Raw genomic sequence first — 25,421 nt, forward strand, 5'->3', positions numbered from 1 at the left:
AAAAGTTGTATTCCTATTGTGAAAGTCTATTTAGTCTCTATCACATTTCATATTATACCAAAGACCTGCCTTCCTCATTCATGCTGATCACCCTTCTATTGCATAATTAAAAGTAATAGCCAGCTCCCAGCCTTGGGATCACTTTACAAGTGCAATAAGACTTCCACGTTTGTTTCCTACAGAAACAAAAAACATAACTCCATGTTTAAAATTGATCACCTGACAGGTGCAGGTAATATATTTTGTTGTTTTGAGAAAGTTATTTAATAGTAAAGGAAATGTATTTCAAATCTTTACAACTGGCATGCAATACCATAATGAAATGAACTTATTAATCAAATCTTCAACCCATACAGGAAAAATGTATTTCTTAGGTTGTTTTTTTTACTTGTTTACTTCAGTTCTTATTAGTGGGCCATTTTTATTAGTAGTAGACCACAGCTTATCATGTAATACTTCACAATACTTTCTGATATTTTATGATCCAATTCCCATGAAACTCCTAGTGTTTTGTTTTATTTTTAAGCATAAACCATTCTAAGAAAAAGTCATTCAACAGAAATGGACACAAATCATTGAGCTGTAACGTAACATTTATGATAACATGAGGTCATCCACAGGCTCTAGACTAATCATCATGTAATCAAATCCACATTCTCTGCCCTGACTGTGTACCCATTATCAGTAATGGTACTACTGATCATCGAACCGCCCAGCACTGTTCACCCAAACAGTAAGCCCTCACTGTATTTAATAAAAAATACATTTCCCTGTCAAAGAGCCAAAAACAAAACAGCTCAATAGCAATTACTGACTCCTACTCCAACATTAACTTTAAAAGATGGAAGACTTATGCTTTTGAGAAAAAACAAAATCTAAAATAGTACGCTATGCTATGCTTACGCAGAAAGACTAAATGTCCCTGAATGTCTTTTGCTTCCTACCTAATTTATTAGTTCTTAGCATAATCCGCACTGCCTATAGGAAATCATGAACCCTGATTAGCAATAATCTAGTTACAAGAACTTTACCTTAGTAGACCTTTTAAAGTTCTAGGCTTATAGTACTGTATGTAGAATATATGAAAATTGCCTGCATTGTGTGATATGTAGCATCATAAAAAAGAAGAGTTGGTGAAAAGCTGGAAGATGATGAAGTATTCAACACGGTGGTGAGACTCCATTGTTAATTTTCTGTTCCATCCAGAATCCTATTTCAGAAAGCCACATGCTTTTTTTTTAAGACCATGGTCTCAACATGGAAGGTTCAATGTAAAGAACCTGTCACTTTTTCAACTGTGAAGAAAGTACTTGTACCTTTTCAAGAAATGTAAACCAAATGGATGGTAAACAGTGTATTCACAGAAATCCTGCTAGATAGAAAATCGACAAACTGAGTAGAGTCATAATGTTAACTGTATATTGTTGTTTTTTATGACTGTTATTAGTTTGTTACACAAGCACAAGTAAATAATTTGAAAAGTTTCCTGTGTACAGAAAAGTGGGGGTGAAGTAGATGTTTCGATAGAGTATTGACAAACACTACAGTCTGGGCTGCACTGGTTTAAATTCACATTAGGTCACAATTAAAACCAATTTAGGACATTCAATCCACATTCAACGTCTGTCTAAGGCAGAAACAAACTGCAGTGCTTATTCAGCAACATTTCTTTGAATGTTCACAAGGTTTCTTCAACGAGATGAATTAAAAAATAACTGGAGGACCAGACCTTAGGACTGAGGTGTCAACAGCTGGACAAGAAAAAAAAAGGAGCTGCCCCAGTATCAAGCTTGAAGCTTGACTTTTGTTCAATTAAAGCAAATCATCCATCACAGTGATGAGCTATAGTAGATTTTAAGAAACTGCATAGGCATAAACTATTATAGAAAACTAAAATTGCTTTATATTTGAAAGGACGAGAAAGGCGTAGGGATTTGGTGTTACTGAGCAAAATCAATTCAACGTATATCCTAACGTTTAACTTATCCCCCGTGGGAAAAGCAAATTACAATATTCAGTTTATTTTTGTCTGCTTCTCTTTTTGTACGGCTCACATTATAATGTTTTACTAGGCAGATGTTCCAAAACTGTTCCGACCACAATCGTACTGCGAGGACACCCCTCTCCTACTGCAGCACTTCGCTGCATTTTGACACAATTACCTTGACTGCTGGCTGGCACATGCAACAGCCCAGCAGTTTTAATGACCAAAAAAAAGTGGGCAATTATCGTCATTACTTGGAGCCAATTTTAAATTATTCCGTCTCACTGTCGTCGTGCTCCACTTGGATTTCTAATACGTGTAACTGAAATTTTCTGTTTGACCTTGGTTTATTAAAAATAGCATTTTTTGCTCTGTTAAACCAGGCCCCTCTGTCCTTCCTCTGGAAAGATAACTGCTGGCATAACTGTGTTTAGATAACTACTTGTTTTTAAATTACTTATCCTTCGCGTTTCAGCTTAAATCTGAACAGTCTTCAGACCCTTTTCAGTTTCAATCTTCTCGCGTGGGAGGATGCGATCTGTTTTACAAGATGCAGCTCAAAATTGTTATTAATAGTAAAGAGTTGAGCACTGTAACAGTTCATTCAAGACACTAGCTAAGACGCGATGGCTCATCTGGTGGGCCATACAGGAAATAATTTATCTTAGGTACAGTTAAAAAGCACACTACTGCTAGAAAGTGTTTTTCAACACAGAGATATTAAAATTATTCCTTATGTACTGTATTTCTTCATATATGTAAGCTCAACAATATTTATGCTCTTACACATATAACTAAATCTATACATATCATCGCGTGTATGAAACGCCATGGATCATTTACCTTTATCTCGAATAGCTTAAAATTTGCACAGTTCCGGATCTATTCAAAATCTCATACACTGTCATGTTGTTAACGGGGTACTACGGAAGCAGCACTAACATTTCACTGTGCTTACCTTTCCATCCTGATACTACCTGTATTGTGGTCTTTAGAATGAGTACTGGTTTGCAGGAACTGTCCCCATCCCCCATATGACCTAATGTCACCGTCAACTGCTAGTCTTTAACAGCTCTTCCCAATCATGTCACCAAGAACATCACAGAAAACGACCCGCAAGTCGCGGAACGCTTCCATTCACCTGGGTTACTGCTCAGAGACATCGTGACAGGCAGCATTGCCATTAGCGTTACACAATTCATGCAAATGCATGCTTCCAGAGACCTAATGAAATCCTCTGCCCATTAAAAAAAGAAAGATAAAGATGGGAAAATGCTTACCAGAAATGTACCGTCTCTGGCATGTCTTTTAGGTGTAGAAAACTGATGACTGGAGCTTCGACTAGTGTAAGATTTCGGCGGATTCTAACGTTAAGAGCAGTTCTTCCTGACACCGCTCTCTTTTAAAATCATTTTCGTGTTTATCGTTGGCGTTGCTTCACTGATACCTAAAAGGAAAAGCAATGAAAGTGCTGTGTTTGCCCGTTTCTTGGATGCAGTTAGCCGGGTGCCTGACAGCGCTCCTCCCTGCAGTAAGGGACTCCGCATCTGCTAATGAGCGGAGTGAAGCGCTGGAACGGATGGTGGGGCGAGGGCTGGAGAGAAAAGATGAACTGGATCCAGTTCACTGAGTTCATGTGTGCAGACACGCTAGAGTTCGGCCTACTGCACTAGAACATAAGTGAGGTGCCCTTTGCATGCCAGTGTGGCAACTTGTGTAATGCTTGCTGGAAAAAAAAGATCATACTGGCGTTTTTTTTTTAAAAAAAAACATCGCAAACAAAAACTGACACCCGTTTAAGAAACACAGCCGACAGTGAGTCTTCTTAATGCTCAACTGCCTTTCTCATATTCAGCACTTATTTCGTAACATTGTACAACATGAAAGATAACATGATTGTAAGATGCAAGAACACGTAACATTAGATAATGGATTGAAATAACATCTTAAACATCCCAAGTCTGAGGGAAGGTGGCGTTTGTATGCTTATTCTGTGCCTTGAGCCCATTCGGACAACACAATTCACTTTTATAAGAGGTCACTCACTCAACTACAGTTCTACAAGTTACTTAACCGTTTTATATCAGAGCTAAATAATCTGCTTTATCTAAATATTTCTGCATTTTCATAAACTCTATATGATTTTTTACACATTGCCCAAATTGGTAAGCAGATCTCTTTAAAAAACAGCACAAACACAAATTTGTAGAATATAGAGTATATTGCAGATATTTTTTTCATTATCCCTTTCTGTACATAATAATTTCAGTTTTGTGAAGGATTAGGTTATTCTCCAGTTTTTCAGTAGAAGAGCATTCTTGTAATTCTTGAAATTCAGTAGCCGGCAGAGGAATCCTACTCCATTGGGCCCCTGAGCAAGGCCCTTAACCCCAGCTGCTCCAGGGGCGCCGTATAAATGGCTGACCCTGCGCTCTGACCCCCAGCTTCTCTCCCTGTCTGTGTGTCTCATGGAGAGCAAGCTGGGGTATGCAAAAAGACAAATTCCTAATGCAAGAAATTGTAAATGGCTAATAAAGTGATCTCATCTAATCTCTTATAATTCATTGCAAGTTAGTGTTGATTAGCTTTCAGTTTTAGAGCTTTCAGGTAACTTGGCCTCCTGGTGGGAAGCATCATTACTGGAAGAATGTGTAGAGAATGTGTTGTACAACAATCAACACCAGCTAAAATGGCATGCTTATCCAGCTAAAAGCTGTGTCTTTTCCAGTGTTATTGACCAGGCAGCTACATCTGGACTTCCTGAAGGATCCAGAAGGGTTGCATTCTGGAAGCCAGACACAGATGATGGAAAGAGGTGCTACACATGATACCACAGCCATAGTGGACCTGAAAATCTATCATTTTAATAGAAGGCAAGACCATGATTGTGTCACTATACGGTTAAGCCACTGCAATGAACTGGTGTCCTGTTCAGTGTGTATCCTGCTTTGTGCCTGTTGATGATAAAGCCATTATCTAGTTTTGGGTGGGGGCTGCGTCTGAGTGCATAGGCTGCAGAGGAATAAGGTCATGGTTAATTCCACCATTCCAAAAAGTATTAAGTAGAAATGCAACATTTCAGCTGTTGAACATTTTCACACCTGAAGAAGGCTCAATAGCCAAAATGTAGTTTCTTCTTTCTGCATTTCGATGTGGAATTAACCTTTACTTACACGTTGAACTCCAGCCACACATTTGATTCCTGGGTGGCGGTGTAACCTGGAGCTGCCGAAGGGTTGGGACTGGATGGACATGCTGTAGGTAAGGCAGGCCTGACAGCAAAGAACTTCCCAGTTCACTCAACACATTCTGCTGACAACGCCATCAAGGTGCACAGAAGCAGCCAGTTCGCACTATAAAAGCCCATTAGTCTTTTCAGTGGCCACCTAGGGCCGGCCAAACTCTAAGAAAACCCAGTGACTTCACCTGTAGGTGTTCCAGAACACATACTGTACTTGTCTTGCTCCAGGGTGAGCAAACAAAAACGTACCTCTGGTATCTTTGGAAAGAGCTTCATTGAAGGAAATTACGAGGTAGTACGGAGTAGTACAACAGGAGGTGGAAAGCATTGAACTGTCATTATGGAAAATTTAAGAATGAGTCGACCAAGCAAAGGAGGACGTTTCCGCAAGGGCTTCAGTCAGCAGACAGCAGCTTAGTGCCGATCCCCAAAACACCCCCATACATTAAATAATTATACAGGTCAATGGAAAGGGACTAAAACTCATTTTAATATTTCTAAGACATACAAAATATAAATATTTCACAAGAATGCTGTATGACTGCAACAGCACTGGAAGAAAGAAAACAATAAATGAAGGTAAATAACATAACAGGATGTGGAACTGTCAGCAAGCACAAGTAGATAAAGAAGAAGAACGATAAACAGCAGTTTTCAAGTTAAAAAGAACAATGGGGATACAACAGAAGATTAGATAGCAGACAGCAAGCTGAGGACCGCATTATCAGTAATACCAAAAGTAACAGTTTAAAGGCAAGAAAAGAGGAAGAGTTATGCTTTCACTTTGTAATGGAGGAGTTTGCTATAAACAATCTGCTATACACTGTTTAATGTATTAGTTAGCATATAAGTCGAGAAAACTAGAATAACTATTTGTATCATAACCCTGAAAATACCATGTTGGCTCACATGTCAACTAATTTTCTCATATCCATAACCAGCAGCATCTATGAACAACTGTCTGTTCTGAAGACCACTCTCAATACATCTTTTTAAGCCATTGATGTTAAAATTGCATTTTACACTAACATTTCAGACACTTGTGATAATCACCTCGGCAGGAGCACATTTTATAGTGTCATTACAAAGTCATACAGCTCTATTACAATGGTGATTTTTGAAAGCTGAACAAAGGGAAGTGGCATGCATTTCAAAGTGGAAGTATATTTTTTTCATCTCACGATATGTTAACATAATATAATTCCGATACTGAACAAACCTTTCAATAAGCAAATGTTTTCAGTGTCTGAGATCTTGCACGGCAGTTTACTTCAATGAGGAGCAACTAGGTCACTCTTTCTTCTTTTCAAATTGTTATATTGTAAATAAAACAAATTAGAACTTGGTTGGCCTTAGTACAAGAAAATATAATAAAGTCACATTATAATGACTGTATATACGAAGGCAAAGTAGATGTAATGGTGAGAAAACGAAAATTATCCTTTAGCTTTTTTAAATACTTTATAAAAAATGATAATGGTCACACCTTTTTCTTTAAAACATACTTACCTCTAATTTTTTTTCCTACCAGGAGAAGCTGTCTCAAATAATCAGGTCACATTTTCTTCTTCTGGTACTGTATAATGTAAAATGTGCTTCATAAAGAAAAAACATTTCTTACCTTTTATCTATTCCACAATAACAAAAGGACACTGATGTTTATAGTCAAGCATTTTATTTAAAATAAAATGTATTAAAGCATTTCAGTATTTAATTGAAATAAGGGCATGTAAATACAGTTAGTTTCTAAGGCAAGATACTTACAGTAGATAAGCCTATTGAAAACAGTACACTATGGCAACTGTTCAACTTAAACTAATTTCTGCCATCTAGTGGCAAAAAAGCGCATACATTAATGGCAGCACTTTGCTTTTATTTTTCACACCACAAAAATTGAAAGGAAGTCAAAGCAATTGATAATGTGGTAAAGACTTTTAAAATTGCACAAAGCATCTCCCATTTGGACCAAAACTGTTCAGCAAACTACAGTTCTGGCAATGAATCATTTTCCAAAGGGGCACTTAATTCTCATTAGAAATCTGGTCACCTTGTTTTTAGAATGAACCATTTACAACTATCCGTTCATTTTCTAACTGCTTCATACAATTCAGGGTCACGGGGGAGCTGGAATCAAATTCTATCCCGGCCAGCAACAGCTGCAAGGCAGAGTGTACAATGGGCAGGGCACCATGAAGCATTTAAATAAGTTTAGTTTCCCTTCGAAAATGTTGCATTAAACTATGAGCACAGTATTTTGAGTTTTAATTCAGAGAAATCACAAATCAATCAAAGTCAATCAAAGTTTATTAAATGCACAACAATACAGCACGCAGCAGTAGTTGCTGGCAATGAAATGTCAAATCAGGTAAATCCCTTACGTCACAGAATGCTTGATATTTATAATCAAACATCTGTAGACAGCAGAAACCAAATGCAGGCACTAGTGAAATTAGTATGTGCAAGGACAGATGTGCAATTTAAAGGCTGTAAATTTACAAGTGGTACCAAGCTTCCACCACCTATACTGAAGGTAAGCCAAGTATCCATATTGACGTCATTCCCAAAACATTAAGTACATCTGTTATTAGAAAGCTTCAGTACATAGTCCAGCTTGATTGTATTTTTATAGACTAGATGGCATTTGGACTCTTGTGTCAGTATGTTTTTCATTTAATGGCACCTATGTATGCATGCAAACAATTACCACTGCTTACTCTTGGCACTCACCATGAACTCTCACTAGTGGCACAATATCTAGAACTCTCTTCACAAAGCACACATTATTCACAAAGTAATGAATAATTATCACTTTTAAATTCTCATGGTATATGACATTTCCAATGAAAATTTAAATGTTGCCTTAATTTGAAATTTAAATGAAATTTTTAATGATACTCAGAGTCTCAAATAATCCAGGATGCAGTATTGCAGATACAGGTCAGATACAGGTAAATGTAGCTTGTGTGTAGGGCAAGGAATACAGCAGAACTTCTACAGTGAAGTAAAACCTCGTCAGTCCTTTGAACAGAACTTTAGTTGAACATTCAGAAACCTTTGAGCATGAAGGATAGCATGAATGTATAAGAAATATATAGGATTAATGATACAGTTCAAGATTGTGGTTTAATGGTTAATTTACCACCTGCTTACTAAAAGATAATTTCCTAACACAGCATACTGTTACTAATTACAGAGTTGTTTGGTTGAAAGTATTTCACAAGACACCATTTTATCCATCAAAAAACTGATCATTCTTTCAGAGTGAAAAAACATTTCTTCTGTAAATTCTTATAAAAATATTCAAATTAATTATCTCATATTTCAGCAAGATGACAAATATGTACTGTATGTTTCTGTGGCATTGTTGCTAAGGTAGTTTGCACTTAAGTATCCATAACTCAAATTATTACATCAGGCAAGTACAAAAAAAAGGAAGTACTAAACACAGGAAAACTTACCTGAGCTTCCATTTGTGTGCACGTGTGTCCTGGTTCCTTCAGTGGAACATCCTGGTAAGATTAAACTGCATTTATTGTTACTTGAGCAGAGAGGATAATATACCCACTTCAGAAATATGGCAAAGGAAGTTGTTACTTTATATTATTACTACTACTTCTTTTTTTTAAATCAGTGAGAAAGTTATTCCAGTATTAAATTGCATTTTTATGGTTTTGTGCAGCTTCTACATAAGGAAGGCTTGTGTTTTATGACATTAAAACTTACATAAACTCAAGCTTCAGCTGGCTTATTATACTGCCTGAAGAATTCACTAAATGCAATTTTACTCTCTTGGAAAGCAATTAAAAGATCTAGGCAGAAGAGATGTTATTCAAACAGGTTCACTGCCTTTTCAAGATTTTGGTTTTAGTTTGATGGTTGTGGTAACGAATATTTGAGGAGTTTGCATCAAACTACCGACTTTTTCAGCAGTTCATCTCACAACATGATACCATTTTCACCCCTTTGAGTGCATAATGTGATACATTTTTTCACAACAGTAACAAAAGGCAGACAAGTGCTCTCCAGCAGTGTTATGACAGGAATGTGTTACACACAACAAAACCCTGTACTATTAATTAGCGAACTTCCCTACAGTTGAGAAGGCACAAAGTGGTTTTAATTCATATCAGACCATCTGTACAGTTTACTGTTTTGATTTTCACAAATCTGTGTAGAAACTGTTGCTCTAATGCATCTACAAGATTATCCAAACAACTTTAGTTTGGCTTTATCATGCCATGCACAATGCATGGTTTTAGACTAAATTTAATACTTAAAATGGGTTTAACAAGCTTAACACGTTCATTCTACTTGTGATAGCAAAATCCATAATACCCAGCTTATAAATAATGTATCGACAGCAAGGAAATCTGATATGTCTTTCAATTAAAATATGTATGAATGATAGCACATCATGGACAGATCGCAAGAGAGTAGTAGTGCATTTTGTAAGTGCCACATCTTGATGAAATGTACTTCTAAAATGACAATTCCTTACATTTATACTTCTCTTTTCATTACTTAGGTTCCCAAAACACTATGGAATACATATAAGAGGCCAAGTTCATGCACATAAAACAATACATTTAATTCAACTATCAAGCAAGGAAAAGCTGAAATAAAATATAACAAAGACCACAAAAAAGAGGAGGCCATTCAACTCATCAAGATCATTAGATTGCTAGTTGCTAATGGATGTGAGAAAAAGGTGCCCTCAGCTTTCCTGAGGAGATGATCACTAGAAATACATTTTAATTCACACATTTTCCCTCTGACGGGATGGTCTCCAAACCTTGTTAAAAACAGGGAAGTTGTTTGGAAATAGCGCTTATGTATACAAGAATTTACTACTGCAACACCAAGTGAAATCCATAGCACTTGAAAGTTTCAGTGGTCACTCACGGGGTGCAACTGTCAGACACAGCTGCACTCAATCTATTCAAAATATTTATTCATCCCCAAGGAAGAAATTTAAGTGCATCTAAATAGCCTATATAAGAAAAAACTTAAATTCTAAAAGGATAATTTATAAGCTAAAGGACAGGCTGGACATCTGGCTTAAAATGTGTGAGACATAACGTTTATTTTTCTGTTGTATGCATGGTCCATTTTTTATTGTACACCAAAAGTCAAAATCAACAAAGCACTACTGCAGCTTAGAAACTTGTATACCAAAACACAAGTAGCAATTACCTGAACTTCAAATGCTTAGGACTAGGAAGTTAACTCCCTTTCTATTATTGTTCATCAAATGGACTCCATAACAAACCTGGAGGATTCTAAAAAGATTATAGTTGAAGAATGTGATGAGTTTTCCTTTCAATATTTATAAAAGTTATAAAGTTTTACCACCACCAAGAAAGGTGATTTAGGTACCCGATATTTATCTTCTTAATCTGGCAGTCTAAACTCATGCGTCATTAGGAGGTGCTTACTGAAAGACCAGCAAGACTGTCTAGAAATGTTGAGAAAATAGTTGGAGAGGCTTTATCAACATTAACTGTAACATACTGTATGAACACCTTCATTTTCTGGACATGAAGCAGTCTGACCCAGTTTTTAACTTTTTCCCGATGTCTTTTCCACAAATATATAGAACCTCATGCATAATGGCTGCCATGTTCGATTAAATGAATACAAATTTTCACTGAGATTTAACGTTGTTCACACTGTCCTGTTTTGGTCATTTCATTGTTCTGAAAAATACATTTTCATTTGACAAAAGAAAACACTGATAGGAGAGATACCAATATAAACCTTGTTTTGCCAACAGCAACTTTCAAGCAAACCGATTTTGACAAAAAATTGATTTTAGAAAAAAAATCAAAAAGGCCTTTGCAGAGCTAAGAGTATAGGACACATCCAGAAAGTAATTTGGCTGTCTAAAATATATGAATATTGACACCAACTCATTAAATTTTTCATCTTTTTCCGTGCAGAGCTAAAGTATGTTTACTATAGTCCACTTCAACAAGATCACTAGCCACTTGCCAAGACATACCAGTTATAGCAAGGTTAAATCAGGTATTTATGAATTTCACCTGCATGTAAAATACTTCTGAAGGTGAGATTGTCAATTTTGAGGGAAACATTTCTCAGTTTTACATTTCATATGGTAATTATTATTTCATGAAATACACAAATAGAATTAGGGTGAAAAACAGGGTGAAATTCAAAAACGTCTTTAGCCTAAAACGTTTATGAAATCTAAATTTGTCTGAAATTAGTAATGTGAATATATCCTGCTTTTGAATATCAAGCTCTGTAGACAGGTAGAAAAGTAGAGGGACACCATTAAAAAAAAATCTTAATACACATATAGCATGGTTGAAGTTTTTATTTTGTAATGACAGAAATAAACCAGAAAGGATGACTCAATGTGTCGTGCATCTTTTTTCAGAAAGTACTTCTCCTTCACAAAAAACACCTTAATGCAAAACTTTTTATAATTCTGTTGCAGTGTCTAAAAAGGACAGGTTGAACATCCCTTGAACAAAGAAACCATGAAGCTGGAACAGTAAGTCATTATAACATGGTCGCACACGTACAAAGATAAACCTGCTAATGGAAATAGTGCAGACCCAAATTCTAATATTAATGAAATAAAAGCAGATTATCATAATGTTGATAACTGCTAAAACAGTTCTATCACAGACTATTAACGAAAACAAATGTGGTAAAAACGAGCATCTACATTTGATGAATAATAATTGGAATTTCTATTAAAAATGAATTTGTATTTTCATAAATGTAAAAAAAGAGAAAATCAACAAAAACTTTGAAGAAAAACCTAGGTACAGACATCACTACTAAACTGGAAACCAAAGCACAAACTAAAGTTTTTATTGTATACCAATTGCTTTTTCGTACCCCAAAATTAATGTCTCATGATAATTTACTTCTTTGCTCCAACAAGCGATAAAAACTAGACACACAAAAGAAAAAAAACAGTTAGTAGCAATGTCACGAAAAGGTAGTCACTGTCTGTAGCTATGACGTCCAGTCATCGTTTCTATGTCCAGTCATGTTGAGGGTCATGTCATTTAAATCATCTCTGCAGAAACAAAAACATCACAACCATAAATACGCAACATTAAAAACATTTGTTTTTGCCATCAAGTTTTCCTGAACTAGGCACACACCAGACAGAGGGCTTTTTTTACATAGCCTATGGTGGCAGCTGTTTTAAGGTAACTGGTATATTTGCATAGGTTTTAAAATACATTAACATTAAATATAAATTTCAATTTCAGAGTTCAAACCAACACTGAAATGTTACCAGGTTCAGTAAATCAGAAAGAGTGCAATAGCCCAAGTTTTCTAAATAAAAAAATAAAAACAAAATCAATGTGTGAACGTAACATTCCTTCCAAGTTTTTTTTTAATGTTTTACCTAGAAAAACTGCCACATCACAATTTGTAAACTACATTTGTCTACTCTTTTCCCATTTAATCATGTTTTGGCATCTTCTCCCTCTACTTTTCTAGCCTCTTACCTTTTTAATAATCATAAGCAGGACCACAAGGCTTAAAGGCCAGTAGTTAAACTGGATTAATGCTTTCTGAAGTGTGTTTTTATTTATTTTGTCTTTTGTTTTATAACTATTCTGATGTCTGTTTTTGCTTGTCTTGGGCTGGACTGCTGTAACACATCAATTTCCCTACGGGATTAATAAAGTATTATCCATCTATCTCTATCTATCTATATACAGTATCTCAAACATTCACAGTTCTTATCATCTGCACTCATGGAGCGCATGGGTTCTTTCAATTTCCTGCTTTCTGACTTATGAAAACATTACTGGACCAAAAAGCTACCAGCAATGGTCCTTGCAGCAAATGCCACAGAAACCAACCGTTTCACATGCTGCGGGAAAAATGAAAATCACAGGAACCTGTACACTGTTAACACAAAAACATCTGATCATGAAAAAGTATATATTATTATGTTGCCCTTAATGTATTAGAAACATTAGAATATTTGCTTTTAAAGCAAAATGTACATCAAAACCTCACTTGGATTTAGGAAGGACCAATGGTGAATTCCATCAAAAATTAAACCTCTGAGATTTAAGTGTTAAAAAATAAGCAAGTTTTTATTAACTCAGAACAAAATGGAACCATTTTCAGATAGGAAAAAAATAAGTAAAATTTTCCTATTTACTACTGCATATGCTTCACATGATCTTGCTAACAATTTTCCCAAACCTTATATTAATAAACACAACACAGACCATTATTTGGTTAGACAATGAAGCAAATTCAATGTAGAATTTAGTCCCTGAGAGGGAAGGAAGATTAGGGAAGAGACACTCTCATGGTGAGGTCATGAAATGGAATTGTATATGGTCTACCTCTCCTTTCCACACTCCTCTGTAAACACTCTGCTTACCCGTATTTTCACTTACCAAATCCACACGAATGGTGAATTAGTATGTCCGCTGACGCTTATGAGACTCTTCTTTGGGGGGGTCAGCAAGCATCACCTTCAACTTCACGCCATTCACCACTTTGCCGTGCAGGGCTGCCATCGCGTCGTTGGCGTTCTTTCTTTCAGAATACTTGATATAGCCCACATTTCGGCCTGGCACTACATACACCTCCACAAGGGATCCAAATCGACTGAAAGACGGGACCACAAAAGGTTCGAACCGATAAGCCCACGTCAAGTACATTCTGCTTCAGCTTTGTGCGTTTCGATACTGAGAAACCACAGCAAGGCTTAGAGTTAGCTAATACAAAGCTAAGCACTGCATTTTCAGGATGAACTGAGTTAAGCATCTAATCATATGCCCGTACTTAACTATAACCACAAACCAAATCCTCCAATTACCATTACTTCCATCCTAGCACTCCTATCCCTACCAGATACAATCTTAAGATGCAGGCAGTTAAGGTTATTTTAATATTATTCCTAATGCCAATAGCCTAACACTGATCCAATTTCTGTTTGTATAGGGTTATTACCAGAACACATCCTCCAGCACGTCCACAGGTAAGGGAGCAGGGTTAAAGACCACAAAGAGCCGCTCTTTGACTCTGCTGTCGGAAGGGGCAAGCTTCTTGTGGGGAGGCAAGGCTACGTCTGTCTGGACACGGGGCATCTGAGGAACACTGGCTGCTGCGTACCCCTTCAAAAGATCAAGACGAAAGCTCTGGGCTCAGCCCGATGCTCCTTAACAAGTTTCCCTCCTAAATATTGATGTAATTTACAAATAATATCAAATTGTTACCTGGTAAAACTCTTCCGCATTATTCTGAATACAAAAAAAGAAAAAATCCCCAAATCAATTTTTTATTAACTGTCCTAGAGGAAAAAGAATCCTAACCAAGTTCAAGCATGAAACGATTGACTGAGACTGGATATCATTTCTGCACCGTACATCCAGAATATGTGCTGAAATCCACAGATTAAACAAGCTACTCTTCAGTCGGCTACTTACGGTGTTTGCTTTCATTAACTGTTGGCCGGCAGGGCTGTTCCACACCATAGACATCATTTGGGCTGTTACCAACTGTAAGGCCATCTTCCCCACAGGGCTGCAAAAATCAAACCAGTACCACTGTATTCATATGTTACAGATGTGTGACCACAATTACTACAAAAGGAAATTCAAATTTCACCCACTTTACAAAAATGTCATAACTAGATTATACAGTAGAAATTACATTTACAGATGTATTGAACATGTTTATGATTTCCATTGAATGATCAATACCCTTTTCCTTCCCTGTGGTATAAAATCATCTCAATGGTCTATAGTGACCAAGAGCCAGCTTACTCTCCAACCTGCACCAAGTTTTAAGATTATGAATCAAAGCTCTGCAGCTATTTTGTGTGGCAAGATGTGGAAGACAGAAAAAAAAGTCTCCTAAAGTGTTTAAACTGTCAAAAGCAGTGTTGGAATGGAATGGAAAAAATGAATACAATTCAATGTCCAGTGTTTGCATATCAATAGGATGGCACAAAACTGAACAGTATCATTATCCATGCAGTGCAAAATAATGGATACAGTTGTATGAAAGAAGTTAAGTGACTTAAAGTGGACCATTACTAGATTTGCCAGTGAAACTATTTTGCACCTGAATGCACTAGCATGTTTGTCAATAAGATCAATGTTTTTTTTTTGGAATTGAGGCTTTAACAAAAAAAACAACCCCACAAAAAGAATAACTATAAGAGTTCAACTCTCAGCAAGGGCAAGAAACGTACCTGCCAAAGTGTCAAAGCTACAGACCACTTCAATTGCTGTATTCAGGGAACAGGTCAGATTTACATAGTCTGGTCCATCCACAGTACATAAAACATCACACATTTGTGTGCAGAACACTTGTACATAACAGACTACTGTAGAAAAAATAATGCTATTCTGGTTTAATTCTACATTACTAATGGGGAAAAATTCCCAAACTCTGAAAACCTAAATGTTTTGCCTTACCTGGACCTGTCGTCACCATCATCTACATAGACAACAGCAAGACGGTTTCCAGGAGGGTACTCAAAGCCATTCAGCTTCTCCTTAGCATATACAGCCGAGCCTAGGTTATTGTACCGGACCATAGCTTGACCTAGGGAACATAAAATTAATGTTAAACTGAAAACTTTAAACATTGATAAAAAAGATTAATGGTGACAACGAATTAATGCCATATTTTTATCATGTCTTTGGAATTATATTTCCAGGACAAAGTAGCAAACTCTATAAAATGCCTCTTTGCGTGGCTATTGGAATAGTTATACCATTATGGATAGTGAAGTAACCATTTTCCACTCAGAACCATTTAGCCATTGCAGACCTGAAAATGGGTGATGGCTGAAGAGCTTTCCAGCCTACTTTTTAAAGGAACATAAGAGTTTTGGCCATGACAGCAAATTAGGGGTTATTTTATATTTGAAGAAAGATTTTTGCTTTTAGGTCCAGCTACACAGGTTGTATCCCATTAATGCATTTTTAGGTTTAGAAAACCATCATTACTTCTGTATGGAGCCACATTGCGGTCAGATTGTACTAAGATCGGTCCAACGTAGAAGGGACAAGTGCGGATAGCTTTGGAGTGTAGAAGGGGCAAGCTCAGGGACTTGCAGTTTTTGTAAATTTGTGAACTGCAGTTAGTGAGCTGACATAAGAGAGATATAAATCTTCACTTACTAGGGCTCTTCACTACTCTGCAATCTCACAATAACAAGGAAACAAAACAAACTATGATCTGCTTGGTCAATCCACATTCAGAACTATACATGGCAAGTTATCAGGTGCTTCAAATTGGAGCCAGGATAAATTTTTAACACACCTAATTTTTATTTGTTACAATACCTTTGTTAAATCCATAAGGATCCCTCTGCATCTCACAATAGTCCATCCCAGGAATCAGATCAAAGAGACTGTAAACTTGCTCCTGCGTTATACTCGCTCTTGACGACACCAACAAGCACCGAGTTATAATATCCGTGCTTCGCATTTCTCCCATTCCGTAATTAACAGCCTCAGCTTCATGGGTGAAAAAGAAACAAATCTTAATTCTGTGACCACAACCTTTGCAAAAGGAAGAGTTTCTAAAATTTAGCTTTCACACATGCTTAAAAGAATTACAAAACTGATTTTCATCATGTTCAACAAAAGTTATACAATATTCTGTAGACCTCAAAATTGGTTGCTTTATCAAGTGAGAGTTGATTGAAGTGTTTCAAGAAGCACACTGCACATTACTGACAATCCTATTATTATCATAAATCTATCATCTATCACAATTATTAAAATCATATTATCAGACCTAATTACTAGGGAAGTCATAACATATATCTGTGAAATACTAAGCGAAAAAGTAATGTTACAAGATACAATTTTAATAGCATCTTAAAGCTAAGCTAAACTACTGAAAAATAAAGGGCTGGCAGTTTCTTATTTCTTGATACAATGCATCATTAACTTAAATATATGACTATACCAAGAACAGTTTTATATCACTGACATCTAGAAAATGTTCTTGTATTTAATGAACTATAACAATCTACAAAAACACCATATTCTGTAATCTCTACCCGTATTTTTGTATATTTAGACTGACTATGTATACTTCACTCATTTCAAGCACATGTCCACCACATTATGCAGTAACTTACCAAACTGATATGCATTCATTCCTGGATCGCTGGTCACGTGGTCTGTTCTGACATTGCTAAAATAGTCATTTTCAGTGGTCACATTTTTGTTCCTGGGTTCAGCAAGAATAGCTCTGAAGGCTGAAAACAAAGGAGCTTGTGTTAGAAGATTCACTCTTTAATACTGCCGTCAAAAGTGTAGTGTTAAGAGACTCATTTATGATATGATATAACGTTACAGCCATGTATAAATTAACTAGCAAATGGGAAAAAACAACAATTTTTTTTCGTATGAAACATTTAACCAATTACACTTTTGTTTGCACAGATATTACAGAGTAGGAGTAAGTATTGCTTACTTTTGTCGCAGTTTTCAATAGCTGTTGCTGCTTGGGAAGGTTTGAGATACCTCACATAAGCCAAGCCTTTGCTCTCTCCAGTAGTTTTGTTTTTTATAATAACGCAATATTCTATGTCACCATATTCCTAGAAAACAAAGACTCACTCAGGAGTGTGCAAAAACAAATGACAAAATAACAAAGGAGAACGGTTTTCATTACAGCAAGAAATCAAAAGGTTTATCTTGAACATGCCGATTCGAAGCTCTGTTTAGTCAAGTCTCGGAGGAAGACAATGTAGAAGGATGTAGTGCAACAAGTTAATCCATGATGTACTTAAATGTGCCTCTATTTCACTAATTCCACACAGAAAGCAACACACTTTGTAACGGTAAATAAAACAGAGCTCTTTAACAGATCTACAGCTATCTTCTAATTGAATAATGGTCAGTTACCTTGAATGTTTCTTTGAGATCATCTTCTGTAAATGTTTTGGGAATCATGACAAAAATTCTTGTCAGCTCCTCATCCTCCACATCCCGATGGCTTCCCGACGACCTGGACTGAGCAATGAACACCTGCAAACAGAACAGTCATGTAAAGCCATCAGCAGTCTACGACAAACCCTATAATAAGGAAACCTTAAAACGGCTAGTGTAAAACTCAGGAAAGGCTTTTTAAAAAATTAAACTGATAAATAGGCAGCACGGTTGCACAGTGGTTAGTAATGCTGTCACACAGTCCTGGGGCCTCGGGTTCAAATCCCAAGGTACTATGTGGGGAGTTTCTATGTTCCCTTTGTGTTCCATGGGTTTTCTCCAGATGCCCCAGCTTCTTCCCCCAGGCCAAAGACATACTGGTAGGTTAAGTGATTTCTGTAAAACTGACTCCAATACGTGCGCCCGTTTGTATCTATCTGTGCCCTGCGATGGACTGCTGTCCTGTCACAGGTGTATCCCACAAGTGATTGTGGGAAAGAAAACACGACCGTTCTTCCTGTCCTTCGAAATCGTACCAGTCAACAGCCACAATCAACAGTGCCTTGGACAACAAGTTGTTGGAGATCAGGAGCAACTAAAGAGCTAGCAAATCTTTCATTCACAGAGGATGGCACACAACTGACAGTCAAATGCAAAGCATTTGCACCCAGGTCTTTAAAAAGACTATCACCCAAACACTACTAACAGCTGCCACATCATTAAACAGGTTTGTTCCTCTTCGAGACACTGAAAATAAAAAAAATGAGCTGAAAAAGAAAATATCCAGACTGCTGTCACCCACCCTGGCACATATTTGCAACCAGTTCTCAAAATTGTAACAAAGAAGAAGTTGTGGTTGTCACAAAACTGTCTGCTGGGTTACAAGAATGCAGATCTCACCACAGAGTCACTGATAGAGGTGGCAAAGACCTGGTGGTGCATACAAGGGATACTGCAAAAGACAGCAAGATTTGAGTGATTTTTTTTGAGTAATGGCTTTCTTCCTGCCACTCTGCCATACAAGTTGGATTTAGCTCACAGAAATGTTCACCCATCTCAGTAAGTGAATTCTGTAGCTTTTTCTAAGTGACTTTTGGTCTTACGATGGCATCCTTAGACAGTTTCATCCTCATACAGCTGCTCAGTTTGGACAACCTGATCTGTGCAATACAACACCTTCCACTTTATTAATTTTACCATGCACAGAGATATACAGTGGTTTTTTGCTTGGAAAGTGTGGAATGTTGTGCATATAACAAATATTAATACTTGGAATTAGCAATTAATACTGCAAGCTTTAAAGCTACAATGTGAAAAATGTGCAAGAGTAACAGGAACATATGCAGGGCATGGTCACATGGTCACGATGATAGGAGTCACTGAAATCTAGAAAGAATCATTTGGGTATGAACAAAGTATTGGTGGCTATAAGAGATTCTTGAAGGAAAAGCAAGACAGAAGTTGCTGTCTCAGCACTATACATCAAATGCAGTCAGTCAGAAGAAAGTAAATGTTTTAGAGGCTACATGGTTTAAATCTGCAAAGAAAGTTTTGACAGGATTAGCAAAAGGGGCATGTTCCCAAGTCAAAAGCTGAAGAGTGCTTTGTTAAACAATGTACTCTGGAAAGTAAGTGATAAAGAAGAGGCCATTATTACCAGTGAGTTCAATTTCACTCCTATAGATCGGAAAGGCTGGTTAAGTCTAAAACAGAAATGTTTAATGACTGCTTCCTTGTCTCATTTGTCAGGACACGCTAATGGCATCTGCCTTTAATTGATTTAGTTTCTGCAAACAGCATGATAAGAAAAAGAGGTTCAGAAGCCACTAGAGAATGCTGTAAATATAACTCATAAAATGTCCTGATTTAAAACTCTACAGCTAAAACCTAAAGCTTATCATTTCTGAAAAGGTGATTATGCAACACTGCTAACACTACAGAAGACTGGTATGAGCGAAGTTAGAAAATGAAGATTTGGTAAGATAGTATACAGAATTATGAGACGGGTGGCTAACAAATACTGCATATACTGCATACTGCTTGAAGCACAAGAGAAATACCTTTCCAAATTAAGTTCCAAAAGCAGAGGCCTTAACTGCTCAATGGATCAATTCTGAAATAATGAGAAATTACTTCAGAGCGCGCAAATGCATCGAAGAGCTAATTAGAGACAAAGAACACCGAAAGCCTATGTTAAAGGTTTATCAAACTTCAATACCTTCTAGGCATTCAAGAAGAAGAAAATGTAAAAACATTTCTAAAGCGGGGAAAAAAAAGGTAGTTTTAAACCAGTTTCCAGGCTAAACTCCCCCGTGGAATTGAAGAATCAGGTCTTCCTACAAATGCCACTTACTTCAAATGGGCAGACAATTCTTCTGTTCTGCCTGATGTGATGTGTAGGTGTTGCAGGTGAATAATGGTCTTTATGCAACACCCAGGTGGGTGCTGCACTAAAGTGATGGATGAAGTGGGATTTTTCTTTCATGTAATTCAGTTCTTCCAACTCGATAGGCCTCACTAACTATGGAACATGTTTCTAAATATTTCATACCTATCCCAGACTCTTTTAAACGTTATTTATCAATTGCAATCATACTGCACAACACTAACTTTAGATGCATAGTAATAATGACTTTTGGCAGATCAAAGAAACATTTAAAGCCTTTTTTGTGTCTTTATATCATCATATTTTATATTCTAATCTTTTTGTGGTTATTACACCCCTTACTTTCAAAATAAGGATACAATATGCAAAAATAATGTCATTACACATCATACAGCTCCCTACATTATACAGAAACAGAAGTGCTGCAGTCACTGAGGCGTTAAGATCAGTCTGGACTTCACCCCCCACTATTCTAGCAGAAAAAACAGAAGTCAAAACACTACAGCTCTTAGATTCAATATACAATCCCCACTTGTATTTCAAAGTGAAAAAAAACTAAGTAAACATAAGCTCTGAACAGATGGTTTTTGATGGCACTGATAGATCCTTCTTTTATCATACGGCAAGAAGCGCACCGTTTCATCTGCATGCATATCAGTTTTTCAGCTAGTGATGAGGACCTGCGGAGGTTAAGTGCAGTTCATCTAGAAATGTCACCTACTCCCCCAACACTAGGGGGAGCCGTGCAGAATGCAGTCCACAGTTTTGGTCAGAACCATAGCCTTAGGTGGGGGACTCCTTGAACAGCAGTGTCTGGATTCATAGAGTCCAGGTTTTGATACCCATTACTGATTTCAGAATTGATGACCTGTAGGTCCAGAATTAAACCAGGGCCCAGGCAGCGCGAGGCAGCAATAGGCACCACCAAACTGCACCACCATGCAGAACCAAAAATCCAAATCCTCCTACACAAATTTGAAATTATACACGTTAGGGATTACTCCCTAGCAATGGTGCCCATTTCTACATCAGTAGAAGTTCTTCACGCAGGGTACAGAGGCTGCAGGTTCTAAGCCCACAGTCTGCCCGTCATGAGTCCAAAGGTCTACACACTACACTGCTCCCCGTTTCTTCAATAAACTGCATTAAAAATATATACTCGGTTATTGCCAAAAGCTTACAAAAACTTTTCAGTAGATGCACAAAGCTGTATTGCAAAGAAAGTCACTTCCTTTTTAAAGTATAGCTATTACCCACAGCAGGAACTAAACAGAGCTCCATCTTCCCAGTCCCTTATAAAGAAAAGCATCTTACATAGAAACACTGTGCAAAAGTGACATACATGAAAAAAATTAAATAACTGATATTTAGAATGCTCTTTTTTTTTTAAACTTAAATGGTGTGAAACGGCAAATCTCTTGTAGAATTCTCAAATGCACTTGTGGGGAAAAACACACGTGCATAAACGACATGCATTTAAATGCTCAATATAGCATTTAAAACGCGTGAATGAACTTCCGGTGAAACCATTTTCAATCTAAATTTAAAGGGGAAAAAAAGCAGCTCGAGTGGCAATATCAAAAACGATGCAAATGAGCACTTCAAAGGCTCAAACTTTCATGCTGCACTGTGATCCAGAGCTTGAAGGTCACATTTTACCATTTACTGCAAGGTCTGGAATTGAAACCAGGGAACCAGGACTGCATAATTTTCTTCTTCCAAAGTATTTACTAGGATACCATGGAAAGGGTGATTTGGAACAAAGGATTGAGTTGTGGAATCAACACTTTTTTTCCCAATACTTAAAGAAAATCAGGTGTTTGCTGGCACCCTCTGTAAATTAATCTGTGCTACAAGCAGTGCAAAGGTGTATTCCACAGCTATGATACAACCATCAAAAGGACACTGATAAGTAAATAAGTACATTGTTTTATATTGCTGCCCAATACTACACACAGTAACTCCATCATAACCACATCTGACTGGTACAGCCTTATGTTGATTGAACACAGACGTCCATCCACATTCACACAATGCTTCAAAGTATTAAAAATCCTTTTCCTTCCTACGGGTGGTGGCTGAAGATTCTTCCAAATAATGATGCCTGAGGAAATATCAATGGTCTGAATGCAGCATTCCTAAACCAACTCCTCTTGGAAAGTACCAGAGCAAGACCGCAATACGGATGGCATCTTCACATCAGCAAACTCATCATGCCATTTTCCTACAACCGCAGTATAATGGCATTGTGTGCTAATGTGCTTTATAGTTAAAATTCATGATCAGTGCAGCCATTATCCATATCTGCCTCATCCTAAGGAAGGGCCTAACTCAGCAGGCACCTTGCTCAAGACAAGTGTACACCCTGGATGAGATGACAGTCTAAAACAGGGGACACAGGAGTAACTTACAGACACTGGTTTGAAAATTATGTTGAATACACGTTAACATTCTTCAATGACTTTACAGCCATTACAGATCATGTAGCTGAAACAAGGGCTTTCCATTAAACCACAAAGAACAATACCTGGAACCTATGCTACTGCTCTATGTAAGGTAAAACTGTTACCAACATGAATAAAACACTCTGTGGTATTTGCCAAACAGGCTACAACATAATGGTTGAGTTATGATCCCATTTACTTTTCTTTCATTTGCACACACATTCAACAAGGGGTGTAGGGCTGTTAAATCCAGTGTTTATCAATCATGGCCTCCTAATGATCCCCATCTATGAATTGGCTTCTCCTTCCTACTCTGTTCTCCACCCCACTGATAGCTGGTGTGTGGTGAGCGTACTGGTGCACTTTGGCTGCCATCGCATCATCCAGGGGCTACACAATGGTGGTGATGGAGGGGAGTCCCCATTACATGTAAAGCGCTTTGAGTGGAATGTTAAGAAAAACACTATACAAGTGTTATTATATAAATCAATAGCCAGGCAGGAGAATATTGTTTCTGTGTCTTTACATTTAAAAAAAAATGCCTTAGAACTAAAAATGAAATCAATGCATGCTACCTTATAGTAGAACCCCAAACATGCAAACCCATTTGTTTAGCTTTTGTTGAAAACATTTTGAAATGCTATTGATACATGTGCCCACATGAGATGGTTATCTGTTCAGGGGAAAATAACATACAACACATCTCCCACCCTGGTCTTTCTATTACAAACACCAGTCATTGGTCCATCATGTGACATCACACCAGAGCAGTCAGGTAGGACAACATTAAAACAACCGTGTGCGTGTGTCTTAAAGTCCCTAAATCCGATAAAAAACTTCACTATCAGTTTGGGACTAACCTACCCCACCTATACAAAGATATTAATGCATATTTAAATCTATATATACGTATAATATTTACATCTAAATTCAATTGATCTTTTATAAATTCCGTCATTTTTTATCGTTTTTACAACAACTAGGAAAGCTATAAATTCTGATCTATCTGAGGAACTCATGTTTAACGCGTGCGAGAAAATAAATCTGCAAGAACTACAGTTGTAGAATTTTTGACGTTCAGATGGCGAAGGAGCAGAGCACGGCTGCATTTACAAAGACGTCTTTTCTTCAGGATACATTTTCGAAACTGATGTTTTTAGTACCGATTCATAAGAATAATACATTTTCGAAACGTAAAGGGATGCCAAATTTCAAATTAAAATTCAAATAATTCCCCCTCAGCTAAAAAGAAAACCTCAAATGTCAACAGGCATAAGTGGTAAGAAATGCATGCAAATTTCAGGAAATCAGTGAAACAATATCCTTTCTGAAAATGGATTAGGACGCAAACTGAATTGCAGACATAAAATCGTTTAAAGGTGCAGTTACACGAAACATTCATTTTACTATGCTAAGAGAGAGCCTTGAGTAGTATTTGAACGATATACAATAACTCCGACTATATGCAAAATGAGGAGCAAGGCCCAGAAAACGCGAGCGCAGCTTAACGAAGCGCAAATGAGTTTAGCTTCACGCATTTCACTGTTTACGTATAAAAGTTTGCGGGTTACAAAATACACTATAAATAAAATCAATTCGACGGTTTGGCGAAAGAGCAAGCGCCACATTCGCCATGATTCCTCGAAATTTCATCCGCATTTTGTCAACGACGCTACGTATGCTGAACAAAAAGACAGCAAATGGAAAATGCCAGGAACTTGATATATACAAACCTTAATGGGTTTGGTTCCCTCTGCAAGACATTTCCCGTGCATTTCTTCCATAGCCCGACATGCTTGCGACGATTTGGCGAACTTAACGAAGGATACCCCTTTTGACTCTTTTGTTTGCTTGTCTTTCACCACCCAAATATCTTGAATTTCTCCGAAAACCGAAAAGTGCTCCCGGATCACCTCTTCAGAAGTGGATTTGCTCGTCACTAAAAACAAGCGGCTGTTGGGAGGGTCGTCGAGACTGTCTACAGACGGCCTAAAACTATAATCTTCCATCTTCTTAACCTTAGGCCGCGGCTGGTTTGGAAATGTGCACTCTTACGGTTTGCCGTTTGTCAGACCAAAACCTAGAATCACTCGGATAAAAAAAAAAATCAGACCTCACGCCGCCGCTAACCCTTTACAGACACAAGAGCGCAGCACCTCCTCTTTTTATGCCACAGAAATGCTATAGCGCCATCTGTTGGCATGGTTCCGGAATGCATCAAGTGGGAAGCACCAACACCGTGAACTCTTCTCTACTACTCTACTGCGGACACCACAGGCCTTCTGCTCGTGATGTCCTCCTCTTGTCAGACTCCAGGCCCCCCAGAACAGGTTCTCTTCACCCCAGGGCATTTCCAAGGCAATTGCTTCTGAAGACGTGTTTCAAAAATATGATAAAAGCAAAGAAAAGAAATGCCACATTGACTAGGGTAGTGGTAGGACTCTGAGGA

General features: G+C 37.4%; 2 protein-coding genes across 4 annotated transcripts in view; both read right to left on the reverse strand.

Moving 5' to 3' along the window:
* Window positions 1-3,563, reverse strand: part of osbpl6 (oxysterol binding protein-like 6) — a 63,781-nt gene extending 60,218 nt beyond the window's left edge. Inside the window, exon 1 of one of the 2 annotated variants that reach the window (XM_088931009.1) lies at window positions 3,265-3,563. The gene's annotated coding sequence lies outside the window, so the exon portion shown is untranslated. The remainder of the gene's footprint in view (window positions 1-3,264) is intronic. The other variant, XM_088931008.1, reaches the window with a different exon arrangement.
* Window positions 3,564-11,544: 7,981 nt separating this feature from the next.
* Window positions 11,545-25,110, reverse strand: rbm45 (RNA binding motif protein 45). 2 transcript variants are annotated; one of them, XM_088930051.1, is made up of 11 exons: window positions 24,706-25,106; window positions 18,119-18,241; window positions 17,685-17,811; window positions 17,347-17,466; window positions 16,541-16,714; window positions 15,665-15,794; window positions 14,669-14,765; window positions 14,459-14,482; window positions 14,193-14,356; window positions 13,634-13,847; window positions 11,545-12,279 (listed from the first exon to the last, which is right to left on the reverse strand). In XM_088930051.1, the coding sequence occupies exons 1-10, from the start codon at window positions 24,979-24,981 to the stop codon at window positions 13,655-13,657; spliced, it is 1,428 nt and encodes a 475-aa protein (XP_088786177.1). In that variant the 5' UTR covers window positions 24,982-25,106; the 3' UTR covers window positions 11,545-12,279; window positions 13,634-13,654. The 2 variants fall into 2 exon arrangements, with proteins under 2 accessions (XP_088786177.1, XP_088786178.1); XM_088930052.1 differs by lacking the exon at window positions 14,459-14,482 and having other exon boundaries at window positions 24,706-25,110.
* Between the last annotated feature and the right edge of the window lie 311 nt (window positions 25,111-25,421).

This window comes from Atractosteus spatula, chromosome 13 (genome assembly GCF_055471065.1).
Source record: "Atractosteus spatula isolate fAtrSpa1 chromosome 13, fAtrSpa1.hap1, whole genome shotgun sequence".
In the NCBI taxonomy this organism is placed as follows: Eukaryota; Metazoa; Chordata; class Actinopteri; order Semionotiformes; family Lepisosteidae; genus Atractosteus; species Atractosteus spatula.